This window comes from Lytechinus pictus, chromosome 2 (genome assembly GCF_037042905.1).
Source record: "Lytechinus pictus isolate F3 Inbred chromosome 2, Lp3.0, whole genome shotgun sequence".
Classification (NCBI taxonomy): Eukaryota; Metazoa; Echinodermata; class Echinoidea; order Temnopleuroida; family Toxopneustidae; genus Lytechinus; species Lytechinus pictus.
In genome coordinates this window covers 14,659,840-14,673,269 of record NC_087246.1, presented here as the reverse complement: position 1 = coordinate 14,673,269, position 13,430 = coordinate 14,659,840, and the positions used below count along the sequence as shown (strand labels likewise).

At 36.3% G+C, this 13,430-nt stretch overlaps 1 protein-coding gene across 6 annotated transcripts in view; it reads right to left on the bottom strand.

The window, feature by feature from the left end:
- The window catches only part of LOC129254758 (CAP-Gly domain-containing linker protein 1-like), a 53,381-nt gene that overhangs the window by 6,987 nt on the left and 32,964 nt on the right, over positions 1-13,430 (bottom strand). For 3 of the 6 annotated variants that reach the window (XM_054893273.2, XM_064110393.1, XM_064110398.1), the window contains 11 exons: positions 12,944-13,147; positions 10,976-11,451; positions 10,085-10,208; positions 8,615-9,174; positions 7,905-8,025; positions 7,188-7,240; positions 5,584-5,701; positions 4,863-5,028; positions 3,130-3,182; positions 2,328-2,452; positions 851-1,023 (listed from right to left, as the gene is read on the bottom strand). In XM_054893273.2, the coding sequence (XP_054749248.2) occupies positions 851-1,023; positions 2,328-2,452; positions 3,130-3,182; positions 4,863-5,028; positions 5,584-5,701; positions 7,188-7,240; positions 7,905-8,025; positions 8,615-9,174; positions 10,085-10,208; positions 10,976-11,451; positions 12,944-13,147 (2,173 nt within the window). The remainder of the gene's footprint in view (positions 1-850; positions 1,024-2,327; positions 2,453-3,129; positions 3,183-4,862; positions 5,029-5,583; positions 5,702-7,187; positions 7,241-7,904; positions 8,026-8,614; positions 9,175-10,084; positions 10,209-10,975; positions 11,452-12,943; positions 13,148-13,430) is intronic. The other 3 variants (XM_064110403.1, XM_064110409.1, XM_064110386.1) reach the window with 2 other exon arrangements.

Here is a 13,430-nt window from a genome sequence, read left to right as displayed (position 1 = left end):
CTTCACACATGTTTTTCTTGGGCCTTATACAATATCTCATTGTAATAAAATTGTAGAAGTAACTCGCTTGATTATATTACAAACATATTTCAAAGACAATATTTCAGAAATAGATAATATATATTTCTTCAACTGCCTACTGTTACATGCATATTAGTTTTGGATCAGCTTTTCACACAACATCCTATCATCTCATTTTTTTTTCAGGTGATGCACAGCAATCACATACAGGTGCCTCAATGCTAATGCAGACATGCCTTTAGAAACCTTTTAACAAGTAAGGGATTCTTATGGATTACTTCTTAAGATTCCTAAAAACACATGACATTTATAATGAAGAAGAGCACTATGTGTACTATTTGAGTGGATTGGGGTGTTTTTATCAACTGGCTTTGAGTTATATTGAAAATTCCTGTAAAAAAATGACAAAAAAGTAGAGGAAAATTAAGAGGTTTACTTCCAAAATGGTTTAATTTTCATTTAATAATAAAAAAGACCCAAAAAGTTCCAGCAAATTTGGCTTCCGTCAATTCAGGTTGTAAATTAATCTATTTTCACTTTAAATGTTCTAGTAATGTGATAAAAATTCATGTGTTTTACATTATGATGTCATACACGCATATGTAATACAAACTTATTATCATAAAAATATTGTTCTGGTACCACAATAATCATTGAAGAAATATAATAGAGGCCACTTCAATAAACTGTATAAACAAATAAGTGAGGAAGAAAATTTAAAACTTTGCAATTTCCGACAAAGCTATTTGATATTTTGAACATGCGAATATCCCTCGTACGCAACCAAGCAAAGAACCATTCCATTTCATTTATTTCATGCAGTGCTTACCTTCGCAAATGTCGCAGTACGGCCTCACTTCACTGCGACTGCCATGATACTGGCTAGCTGGCGGACTGTCTGAACTAGCCTGAAGAGGGCAGTCTTCAGTCTCGTGCAAGTCAAAGACATCGCAGATATCACAGAAGAGTCGAGGAGGCGGGCCGTGGGTGCTGGAGTCCATGCTAGATTGGGGGCAGGGAGAAAGAGGTGGGATTTAGTTGAAGGCATGCACTTCACACCGTAATGCTTGTATTCACACTTCAAAAACAATTCCAGCATGAAAAGATATGGCATGGGACTAGAGATATGTTTCATGTTCTTAGGGATGCAATATTGTAAAATCATGATTGCTAGGAAATTTGTTGTACCAGTATAAAAAAAAAACATGGGGCCAACTGCTTTACATCATATCCAAAGGATTTGCGATTCTGCCAATGAGCTACTGTGCCCTTTTTTTTTCCTTTTACAAGATTTTTTTAAAAACTTCAAGCCAATAATAACAGAGTTTTATAGTGACTATCTACAGAGAAGATCCACACACCCCAGAAGAGAAGGATTTATAAAATGGAACAAACTTATTCATTGTATTCTCAACATGTCAAACATTTTATAACACTGCCATGACACACAGTCAAAATGCCTTAATGCAATTCTGAGAAATCATTTTCCCTAACATGGAGACATCATTCTTTTTCCCTTTACCACACATTTCATCACACACAAGCAAATTGTAAAGATGCACTGCTCAACAAATCATTATTCTCTCTCTTTAAAAAGAAAAGCAAGAAAACAGAGGGTCATCCTTTGTTGTTACTTGTGATTCACACACTGGCAGGTGGTCCAAATGAAAAGAAGTGATATGAGTGCACTTTGATTTCTGGCCAAGCACAAACAAACATTATGAGAAGATATATAAAAAATTTGAAAGTATGTATTAAAAACATTTTGAACAATACAAAGTACATTCAAACCTACTGACCACACCTCTGTAAGAATCACACGTCTATAAAGAGCAATTCCCCCCCCCCCCATCCCCTGATTCCTGAAAGTAAAGTTTGTCATTTGAATGTGTACTACAGAAAAAGTCTGCGAAGACCACATGCTTACAAAGACCAGTAATAAGAGCTAATATTCACAACTGACTGTAATATTTTTAACCTAGTCTGCCATAGACTTCAAATTTTGTTCTGTTAAAGTGGTGAGACAACATTTGCTCTGGTCTTGATATCTCAGAGGGCATAGGGGTAGAGTTAGGATTGTAATAAGAGTTTTTAACGTGCATATTTTCCATCATAGCAATTGTCGCCGGAGCAAATGTCATGGAACCGTTAAAGTGCCAGTGTCTCCTGTGAATGGTCTCTGTGCAGCATTTAACTAAAACTATGATACCTTTAACATCCAAATATTTCTACATTAAACCAAAATTGCATTTTTTTTTTATTCAAGAAGAGCAGGAAAACCTGGATAATTTTGTGATATTACTCACTCTACATCAAATCCTATATCTTCATGATCTCCATTCATATAGCTCGTCTCCATGGCTTCGAGTTTGGCACGTAGTTCATCGTTCTTGCGCTGGAGGTCCACAATAACGGAGTTTAGGAATGTCACCTGTAGATTAAAACACAAAGGATAATGTTTGGAGAACTCTTTCAAAATCCCATAAATCAAATGCAATTATCACCCCTACTATCAAAGCACAAAATAAAACCAAAGACTTCAAATCATACACTAATTAAGTCTTCCATGGTTTCACATATAAAATAACCAAAAGCCTAACTCAATCATAAAGTGACAGTTTCTTTCATGGACTACTAAAACATAAAGTTTGTGCACAAATAACATCGGCATATCTCAATCTGTGAAAAACAAAACTGCTTAGAGAGTTATTGTTACTCTGATAAAAAGTAATGGCCCGAATTCACAAAGGTGGACTCTGCAAAATCCACGGATTTTAGAATCCGTGGATTTTTGAGTCCATGGATTCTGGAAAATCCACGGATTCTGCAGTTTGTGATTCACCAACGGTGGACTCGAAATCGTGACGTAATAGGCTTGGTCGAATCCGTGGATTCGGTCGAATCCACCTTTGTGAATCACAAAAGCGAATCCGGGGACTGTGGATTTTGCAAAATCCGTGGATTCGTCCGTGGATTTTGCAGAATCCACCTTTGTGAATTCGGGCCAATGAGTTTATTTCTTGAGATGTAAAAGTACATGGCCAATCATGCAAAGAACAGATGACTGAGAGCAACTATTAGAGCTTGAAATAAAAGAGAAATCCTCACCTGTCCTTCTGCCATCTCTTTGTCTTCTTGAAGCTTGGCTACAGCTGGATCTCCTTGAAATATAAAACAAATAATGTATCTAAATCCACAGCATCTGACTTCAATTGAGAGTCTCTCATACGAGAGCAACTGTAAAGCTTAGTCCAATGATAGTTGACTGACCATCAATTTTTGGACGATTCTGAGCCATGATGCCAAGAATGCTTCTTTCTTAGTGCAATGATGTCAATCAAGACACTAATGTTTATATACAAGAGTATTGAGTTCAGCTATCATTGACCATCATGAACTAACCATGATACTTGTTCAAATGTGAAAACATTTAAACCACATTCAAATGGCACTTCATTGAAAGGGGTGGGGGATCTTGTATAACAAAATAATTTGGTTTGGCAACTTCTGGTTGCATGGTAATCATTTTCCATGTGGTCAACAGACATTATGATGATGTTAATATACATAATCCAGACATACTTTGTTCATGTCGAAAGATCTAATTAAACAATGATACATAGGGGAAGGCGGGGTAAGTTGAGCACAGGGGCAAGTTGAGCCATCAGCCCCAGGCCAATAATGAATGAGTCAGATATTGTGGTGGTGTCATGTAATGATGACCCATTACATAACCCTTAACCCCACCACATTGTTTTCAACTTTGAAACAAAAAGTACTTTTTTAGAAGGAAAAATACAAATTTCAGCCCAAAAAGTAGAAAAGGGTGTGAAATAGATCAGTACTTTTTACCCACACATTCTTTAAATATGATAAAGAAATAAGAACAATATTGTTAGTCCAGGTATGGATTCTCATTCTTGTCATAGTCTTTTACATGATGGATGCATAAGAAATGTGTGGATGTGAAAATATCGCATGAAGTTCGGACTGGGGTAAGTTGAGCCAACCAACATGGGGCAAGTTGAGCCATGGTAATTCTTATGGTAATGTATAATAAACAAACAAACAATCTTTTAAAAGCCATTGATATGCTGGGAGAAAGGAGCAAAACCACGTGACAGTTATTTTACTTTTAGAGGATGTTAGTATTTATAGAGAATTAGCAAGTGAAAAGACTTTAAATAAAAAATTAACATGCTGGTTCTTCCCACATACATTTTGTACATAGTTTTTGTGGCTCAACTTACCCCAGAAGGTGGCACCACTTACCCCACAGATGGGGCAAGTTGAGCCATTTGACCTTGTTTTTTTTAAAAGTCACAATGACTTTCAGTGTGGGGGTAGAAAGTTATATATAGGTGAAAAATATTTCCCAAGAATCAAACTTAAAGGCAAGGTACTTATTTCTACAATATTATTATTCATATGAATTCTAACATGCAAAATGCAAAAAGTGTCACAACTTACCCCGCCTTCCCCTACATTTAAATATTTCTATTGTATGCTCTTGTGCGACAATGAAACTGGTATATTTTTTTTCCTTTTCTTTATTATGTCATGAAGTAAATTTCCTGGGAATTATTTTTCCACCATAAAATATCTTATCCTACATTTTTTGGAGGGGTTAAACCAAATACATGTGACATAGGACATTGCTTTTTTCTGAAATTGTATGAAACAGAAGGTTATTGTTACAAAAGAAATTACAAGCAAGTTGAAGAAGAGAAAATTTAACAATTTACTGTATCAAAAATGTGCTAAGGTGTTCATACCTAATTATCAGCCTGAAAATTACACATTGAGTTATTGGTATTTTTACTCTTGCCAGCTATACTTACCATCCATATCAACATCAATGTGTGTGGACAGTGTGCTCTGTGAAGAAACCAAGGCAGACTGAAGATCGCTCACTTGTTGTTGAAGACTAGCTTTATCTTTCTCAAGCTCACCGATGGTAGATTTATAGCTTTTAGCCAAGGCACTTTCACCCTGGTTTTGGGCAATCTATTAGGATTAAATTCAAGACAATATATTCACTCTCTTCCCTGTACCATTTGACATTAGAATGCCCTCACAGAATCATCATAGGGTTGTTCTGAACCCAGAAACACAAAGGTTTGTGATGGATAACAAATATGAAATAACACTACTGATTGGTTTCGGGACACTGTTTGGAACAAAAAGCGCATAGAACATTGAATTTGATTGGCCATTGCCAGTTAGCAATTGATTGCTCAGTTTTTGCTAAAGTAGCCCTGATTCCAGCAGTGGAAATCTTATGATGACTAGAGATAGACTTGCAATATGCACATATCAGCACAAGCATATATCTTTCACCTGTCATCATCCCCTCCATAGGCTCTATGGAGAAAATCTCAATCGATGTGATCTTAAGCTCTATTGTTGCACCGATCTCATCATTTCTATCTGTATCTAAGTAAATCTGGCAAATTTGCCCTTTAATTCAAATATCTATCAAAAGCATCTAAAAATGTTCTCTTTAATTAAAGAGATGAAGAGATTGAAGCCAACAATAAAACAGTTTTGAGTAACACCTACCTCCTGTTTGCACTTGTCTAGTTCATTTTTGTTCTGAGCCACTATTGAGTTGGTGATATCCAAGGTGGTCTGGAGTGATTCCTTCTCCGACTCGATGTCTACTATCCTTGATTCAAAACTGATAAAAGAAAAGATTATAGTAAAGTATGATTCCATGCCCCATATTCAATGAATAATGCAACAGCATTTCACATGGAATGTACTGAAGCTTTTTTTATTGATATTGCCAGAAGACATTGTACACAATAAAGTAGGGTACTATTATACAATCATGGTATGGTAACCTCACATTTGTTGAGGCTTAGCATTACCATTAGTTAGGCAAGGAAATCATATGAGACTTGTTCATGGCAAGTGTATTCAGTCCCTCAATCAACATAGCATTTTACATCACTAAATAATAAATTTATTTAAAAGAAATACTAAAATATCCCCAAATGGTAAAAAATCCCCCAAAAGTAGGTAAAGTAAGAAAATAAGGTGTGAAGATCTGCATTACACCTAAAAACATGAACCCTAAAGAGACTGGGCTATTTCAACGCCTTAGAAGATTGGGGGCCTGATTCAGCCCCCCTCCCCCCTGATCTCGGCCATCGATCGCGCATTACCCTTGGCATAGTCTACAAAACTATACGATCAAATTCTGCGAAAACTCTCATTGCTAATTAATTATGCTAATTTATGCATAAAATCAAATGTTTGCTCTAATTAACTAAATAATGCCCCTAAAATGCTCATTTTTGGTTCACAGACTCTTGATCAAATGTACTATTAAAATAATTTCAACATCACATTTATTTTCTTATGTATTTTATTGCTTTCAGAATTTCTTTGTTTTTTACTTATTGTTTTTTATTGTTCTTTTAATGGAAATTGTTGGGGACTTTATTTTGACTATTAACAAGCTGAAATTAATTGATTTTAATCAGTAAAAGGAAAAATGATGATATATTTATGAATTTTGGCTAAAACACTATTTGCATTGGATTTAACACAAAAATTGATTACTTAGTTACATACTTTGTGTACAAAGTCTAAGGGAGATAAAATTCATAAAAGGGCGATTATTTTTCGTTCTAATTGGTCTACTTAATTAATTTAGGGTTTAATTAAGTTTTTAAATGGTCTGTAATAGTCTCCATTGAAAAAAAACAATGAAAAACAACGAAATACATAAGGAAAAAATTGGCTTTCAGTTTTTCTTTGTGGAAACCTTTGGATTAGATTACACAGATGACATTTGAAGAAAAAAAAAAGAAAATTTGAAGTGAAATTGGGTGTTAAATATGTAAATAATGTTTCTCATGAATAAATTGGCATATTTTATTCATAATATATAAAAAATATTTTCAGAATTTTTTTAGACTGGCTTGTAGTTTATGTGGTAAAGAATGTGCGTGGCAATTTCAGCGCAATCGCGCAAACAGCGGCCAAGATCAGAAGGGGGGCCATGATGGCCCCCCTTCTGATCTTGGCCTTAATACATCTCAAATAGCCCAGTCCCTTTACAGTCTGCCTTTATTATTGGCAGGTATAGTGTTCATCAGTCTTTTGAACTTCGGTCTACATTTGTAAAGAATTGTGATAAGTATGACTACACTTACTCAGCCTTCACTGTCTGGAGTTCATTTGTAAGGTCTAAATTCCTCTGCTCCATCTGTTGAAGGAGAATGGGGAAAGAATCATAGCTTTTGGAATTTCATTTACAAAAGCCTCATAAATGGAATTTATCAGGTATTACATGTAGAAAGTCAAAAAGGGGCCTAAGATTTCGATCCTAGCAGAATCTTCGTAGATACAAACCATCTATTGCAAAATATCATTCAAATCAAATATCCATAGATTACTATTTCATCATCATTATATTCATAGCAATCATAATATTCAGAACCATTATCATCATCAATATCATTATTTTTTCATTATCATCATCATCATCTTCAAAATCATTGTCGTCGGCGGCAGTGTCATCATCATCACTATTTTTACCAGCTATTATCATCACTATCCTTTTTCAAATAACACACACACACAAAAACACATGGAAAAGGACTTCAATACCAAAATAATTATTTGCCATAAGTGAATGGAATAGTTTAGTTGAGACATGGATATCTGCCGACAGTACAGTAGACAAACTTCAAAGCGAGGTTAGGCTTAACTGACCATGTCACTGGATCCATGTAATTGGATTTCACTTCAAAGTAATAATTTAGAAGCAGGAAAGAAATATATTTATCTATAAACTAATGATAATGCATTCAATTTCTTTATTATGAATTACAGTTACATATTCACAATGGACGTCCTGTCCAACATACCATTTCTTTCTCTTTGCTAGCCATCTGCAATGCATTGATATCTTGCTGTGTGTTGCTCATATCTGTCTCTAGCTTGTTCACCTTTTCCTGTTCCATCTTGAGGTTATGCCTTGCTTCAGCCCTGTCATAAATTTTAACAGATATTTACATCAAGTATACATAATTCACTCTTACACACTAAAGACTTAAAAATGTAATGAAAGAACTAAGAGAGTTAACAATACATACTGCATGCACTGCACAAAGAAAGTGAAAACTGAAAGAATTGTAAAATGCCAATTACATTTCCCCCCCCCCCTTTCTTTCATCGAGATTCATCCTTTGAGTGGTAAAGATATCTACTTATCATAACAATTGAATAATCTTACCATTTCCTTCTTTACTTTTTAAAATTGAATAAAAACAGTGCCAGCATTGACAAAAGAGTGCCAACTCCATTTTTTTTAATTTGAATCACAATCGTAAATGCTTTCCAAACTGAGCATGTATCTCATCATTTTCCCTGGTAAATAAAAGGTATGACTTGTTCAGTTGGGCAGTAATGCAGGAGGCAATCTCCTCTCCAATATTTTAACCATAGTAGCAATAAAGTTGGGGTATAAGAGTGTTTTGGCCTCACACTCCCATCCCATCGGCTGGGAATATATTACACCCTCCGCACAAAGAGAGAGAAAAAAAGAAGAGACAATACTTCATGTCATCCTACTCACAGTTCAGCTTGTACAGTTCCTACATTGCTCTCTCCTTCTGAGGATGCTTGCTTGGCTAGATTAAGCTGAGTCTGATAGCTCTCCACCTGCTGCTTCAAGCTCCCTACCTCCCCCAGGAGCCGCTCTGTATCTTTCTCCTTCTCCTGGAACCGATCTGCAAACCTTGTCCTCTCTTCCTCAACCTCAGCCTTCTCCTTCCTTAGTGAGTCCAGTTCACCTAGCCTGGCCTCGTAGGTGGACACCTGCTCCTTCAGACTGGACACTTCTTCTTGGAGATGCACACTTTCTGTTTCCTTCTCAGTAACCTGTTCACTCAGTCTAGTTCTTTCATTCTCAAACAAGGTTTTCTCATCTGACATGGACGATTTAATAGTTGTTATTTGGTATTGGTAAGTGTCAATTTTCTCATTCAGAGTCTTGATTTCATTTCTTAACCTGGAGCATTCCTGGTCCCTCTGTTGGAGATGACTCCCAAGTGATAACTGATCCCCTGATAGGGCTTCCTTCTCCTTTGAGATGGTTTCCAGTGAAGCCCTTGCTTCAGACAAACTTTTTTCAACCTAGAAATAAAAGTATCCATCAAAAAGACACTTTACAAAAAACAAAACCAAATGCACTAAGATATATAAATTTCCTATACACGTACACAGCTTTCAATCAACAGAATATATATTCTGTCCTGCTCATGTGAAAAGATGTGGCAGAAAAGTTTTTGTGAGTATTAGGCACCTCAATATTCTTACATCAAGGAATAATGTGTTTTCATATGCAAAATGAGTCATTGAGTTTCCTTTTAAAGTTCCTATTTGGTTTCCTTATACAAATATCTTTTGAAGTCACGTGGACATAATGCACAACTGAAATTTTCTCCATTCTCAACAGTGATAATTATTTTGTTGACACATAACATTTCATTTGAAGAAAAACCTGAAAAATGCTAAAATAAAACATCGCCAACAATTAGTGACTAGTTGTGTAATGATTCACTCTGATTGATAAACAGTGTAATACATCACTGTATAATGATTTATTTAAACCAAATTCAGCAGAGGTGTGGATTTTTTTTTGGGGGGGAGGGGTCAATTATTGAAATTTCCATGTTTACATCTTTACATTACAAATTTACTAGTGATTTAAATATTGTTGTCTTGAACTGCACCTGTAAGCTTTCAATAGCCAAATTATTCAAAATACCAGACCTTCCAACATTTGATAGTCAAAATTTATCATACTTCCCCTCAAAATGTATGGCTCACAGAGTGGTTAGTCCGGGAAAGGACTGTCAAATTGGTAAAATGAGAATGAAAGATGCAGAAAATGGAACATGCAGAAAATGCAGAAAATGGAGAGAAAAAGTGGTGGTAGGCTTTAAACTTGAGTCCTGAGAAGGGGTTGTAAGCAAGAGACAGAAAGAGTCAACAGAGGGGTAGTATTAGAGAGTATTTCAAGAGAATGGGTCATATCATTCACCTGTTGTAGCTTCTGATCAGACTGCTGTTTGAGTTCGTCAAGCTGGGCTTGCAATGTGGAAGACTTGTTTTCTAGCTCAGATACTAAACTCTTGGAGGCTTCTAGATCCTGACCTCTCTCAATTCTGAGAAATTAAAAATGCACAAGTGATTTTCACAATACACAATGATAGAGTTTTACTTTGACTACAGCCAGAGGGTGGTTTATATTGTGACTTGGCTAGGAGTTCACACAACAATCATACTGTAATACATTGCTTGGAATCTTGTAATATACCATTTAAAGTGATTTCTTCCCTTGCATTTGCTTGGATTTTGAAGAACAATCAAACCCTACCTAGGCCGGGGGGGACCCTAAATGATTTGCACAATATTTTTGCCACAAACTTTTTACCTTCAAGTCTGGCACATCTTTTGAGACCAAATTTGCTACGCGCAGGTACGCAACATTTTGTAAGTGCATGTCAGACCGAAAATTGCTAAAAAACATGATTTCAAGTACAAAGTCAATGCGAATTGTGTTTTCAACCAAAAATCATAAATTTATGATTATTTTTAGTTTTGCTTGTCTAAATGGATTTACTTTATGCTGTTTAGGATCTCAAAAGAGTCAAAACAATGGCAACAAAGAAATACATAAAATAATCAATAAATAGCAATTTGTATAAAATAAATTACTTTACAATTTAGTAGAATATGTCCAAGACAACCTGCGCCCCAATTTTTGGCACGATTGCGCAGTCAACGGCCAAGATCTCAAGGCCCTCGCAGGCTCCCCCCCCCCCCCCCCCGCCATATGATCTCCCAAAATACCCCAGCCTAGATAGGGTCAAGTATGATCAGGCCATGAAATTTTCAACGAGAAAACAGGATATTTTTGGTTTCAACTCACAATTGTGTTTGCAGTTGTGTCATATTCTGTTCCCCTTCCTTGGATGATTTGGCCAGCAGCTCTTCTTTTTCTCTCTGCCTCTCAAGCTCCTTCTTCAATCCCTCTAGCTCCTTCTCCCTGGTCTCCACCTTGATGGTGCACTCCTGGGCCTGGGCCACCAGCTCTGTCCGCTCCCTGCGCAGCTGATCCAGATCACCCTCCAGTGTCTGCACCCGACTCCCTGAGGCCGTCCGCTCCTTCTGGAGCTCTTCCAGCTCCTTCTGCATGGTCTCCAGCTTGGTAAGCTGCTCCTGCACCTGAGTCTGGGCATCGGAGCGCTCCTTGCGGAGGGTCTCAGCTTCCTGGGCTTTGGTCTCTAGCTTCATCTGGCGCTCCTGGGCTTGGGCTAAGGCTTCTGTCCGTTCCCTGAGGGCACTGTCCCTCTCTAAGGTAACTCGCTCTACGTTGGCTTTCGCTTCTTCTGCTGTCTTGATGGCCTACACATTCAACAACATCATTTCATATTAGTTAATATCATTATTAGGAAATCTATCACAAAGTATATTCTACAAAAACTTAAGGTCATGGTATCTGTCTTTGGATCATCCACAGATCATAATCAAAGACTAGAAATTCCTTCTGGGTATCATTGTTGTTACACATGTACTTTTATAACATGGAGAATCATTCATTCATTCATAAAAATACATGTACATTTACATTGCATCTAGCACTTCATACAGTGCTCATTATGCACTGATATGGGAAACACTCATACAATGCACACAACTCATCACAAAATACTTCCTTTTACAGATGCAACGCATACACACACACACACACACATACAGTTCTCACACACACTTGTAGATGTTTAATGATGTTAATTAGTGATTTCCCATGAACTCACAGGTTCAATGTCACTGTGTGACATTGATCAAGCTCAAGATCAATTATTGATCAATGGCTGCAAGGGAGGTGAAAGTTAAAAAGGTTTAAGAATTTCTCAGTATCTATCTCATAAATATATCATGTGCATGTGTGTGATAACGTCCTTTTTATGTTAGTGCTCAGCCTACATTTGACAGCCCAACTCAAAATGATTCATATAGCTCTTTCGATGACCCTTGAAAATAATAAACCATACAAATTTATTGCAAATAAATGACATTCCACACTATGAAAGCATTATTTCATATACATGTATCAATGAGCATGCAAGTGATATTGCTATATATGGATGAATAAAAAGAAAGAAAAAGAAATTATATTCTACTCATAAGAAAATAAATCTTTGACATATTGGACAACATTTCGTACAACTCATTTAACAGGAGAGTAGACAAATATATCTAATTAGACCATCGATTTGAAAACATGGGTAGGGGCAGAGATGGGAAGAAATGCAACCTGTTATAAAAAGATGGAGGGCAAAAAGGAGAGAAGAAGGTAATCTTGATTAAATGTATATAGAAGATAAATGAGAATTGTACAATTCAGAATACAGTATGGTAGTCACATTACATAAAGAATGCATGTTAAGATATTCAATTCAGTTCAGGGAAGCCTGCCACCCTTCACTCCCCATAAAGTTCATCTAATTTCAGGCTTATGTACATGACTAGTGTAGGAGTGTAGGAGAAAGGATTGTGATTTACAGTGACCAACAAACATCAAAGTAAAGAGCAGATGTATCAATGTGAAATTCTTCAATTTAAACATTTAGGAGGGGAATGCCTCTTTATAGTTACATTACTGTAAGAATGCCATAAAGACTTTCCCCAAAAAGTTGGTTTTGAGGAAGGTCCGGTAGAAGAAATCATTTGTTTTTTCAGTTCACCAGACATTACATTTTTTACATGATACAGTTGAATATATTGTAGGTGGGACAGCACATATTACAGAGACAAAATGACATAAAAGAGATTTCCGCTAAGGATAAAGAAATATATATCCCTCAGTTTCTCTTTCAAAATGTGTTATACTTACTTCGATCTTAGCCTGAGACTCTCTATCTAACTGGTCCTGGACCTGCCTCTGCTTCAGGTCTGCCTCATCCTGTCTTAGTCCAAGTTCAGCCTTGTCTGAGATTAGCTGCTGTTTATCTGCAAGGGCCTGGTCCCGCTCCTCCCGTAGACGATCTCTCTCTTCCGTTGTCTTCTTCAGGTTGTCTTCAAGGTTGGCATTACCCACCTACAAGGATGACAGGTACACAAGACATGCCATGGTGACAAATGAACTCTAAATACCGACAATAAATTATTCTTTTCATCGATATAACTTTCTTTTGCAGTGGTACCCAATACATAAATGAAAGTGCATCTCATAAGGCTGAAAAAAAAAAATATTTTCAAGATTATCTTTCAGACTTTTTTTTAAATTGACTGAAATGATACACTGGATAAATGTTTTGAAGAATTAGAAAATAGACCAATTTAATTCTCAACTTCAGTTTAAACACAATACTTATCTTTTC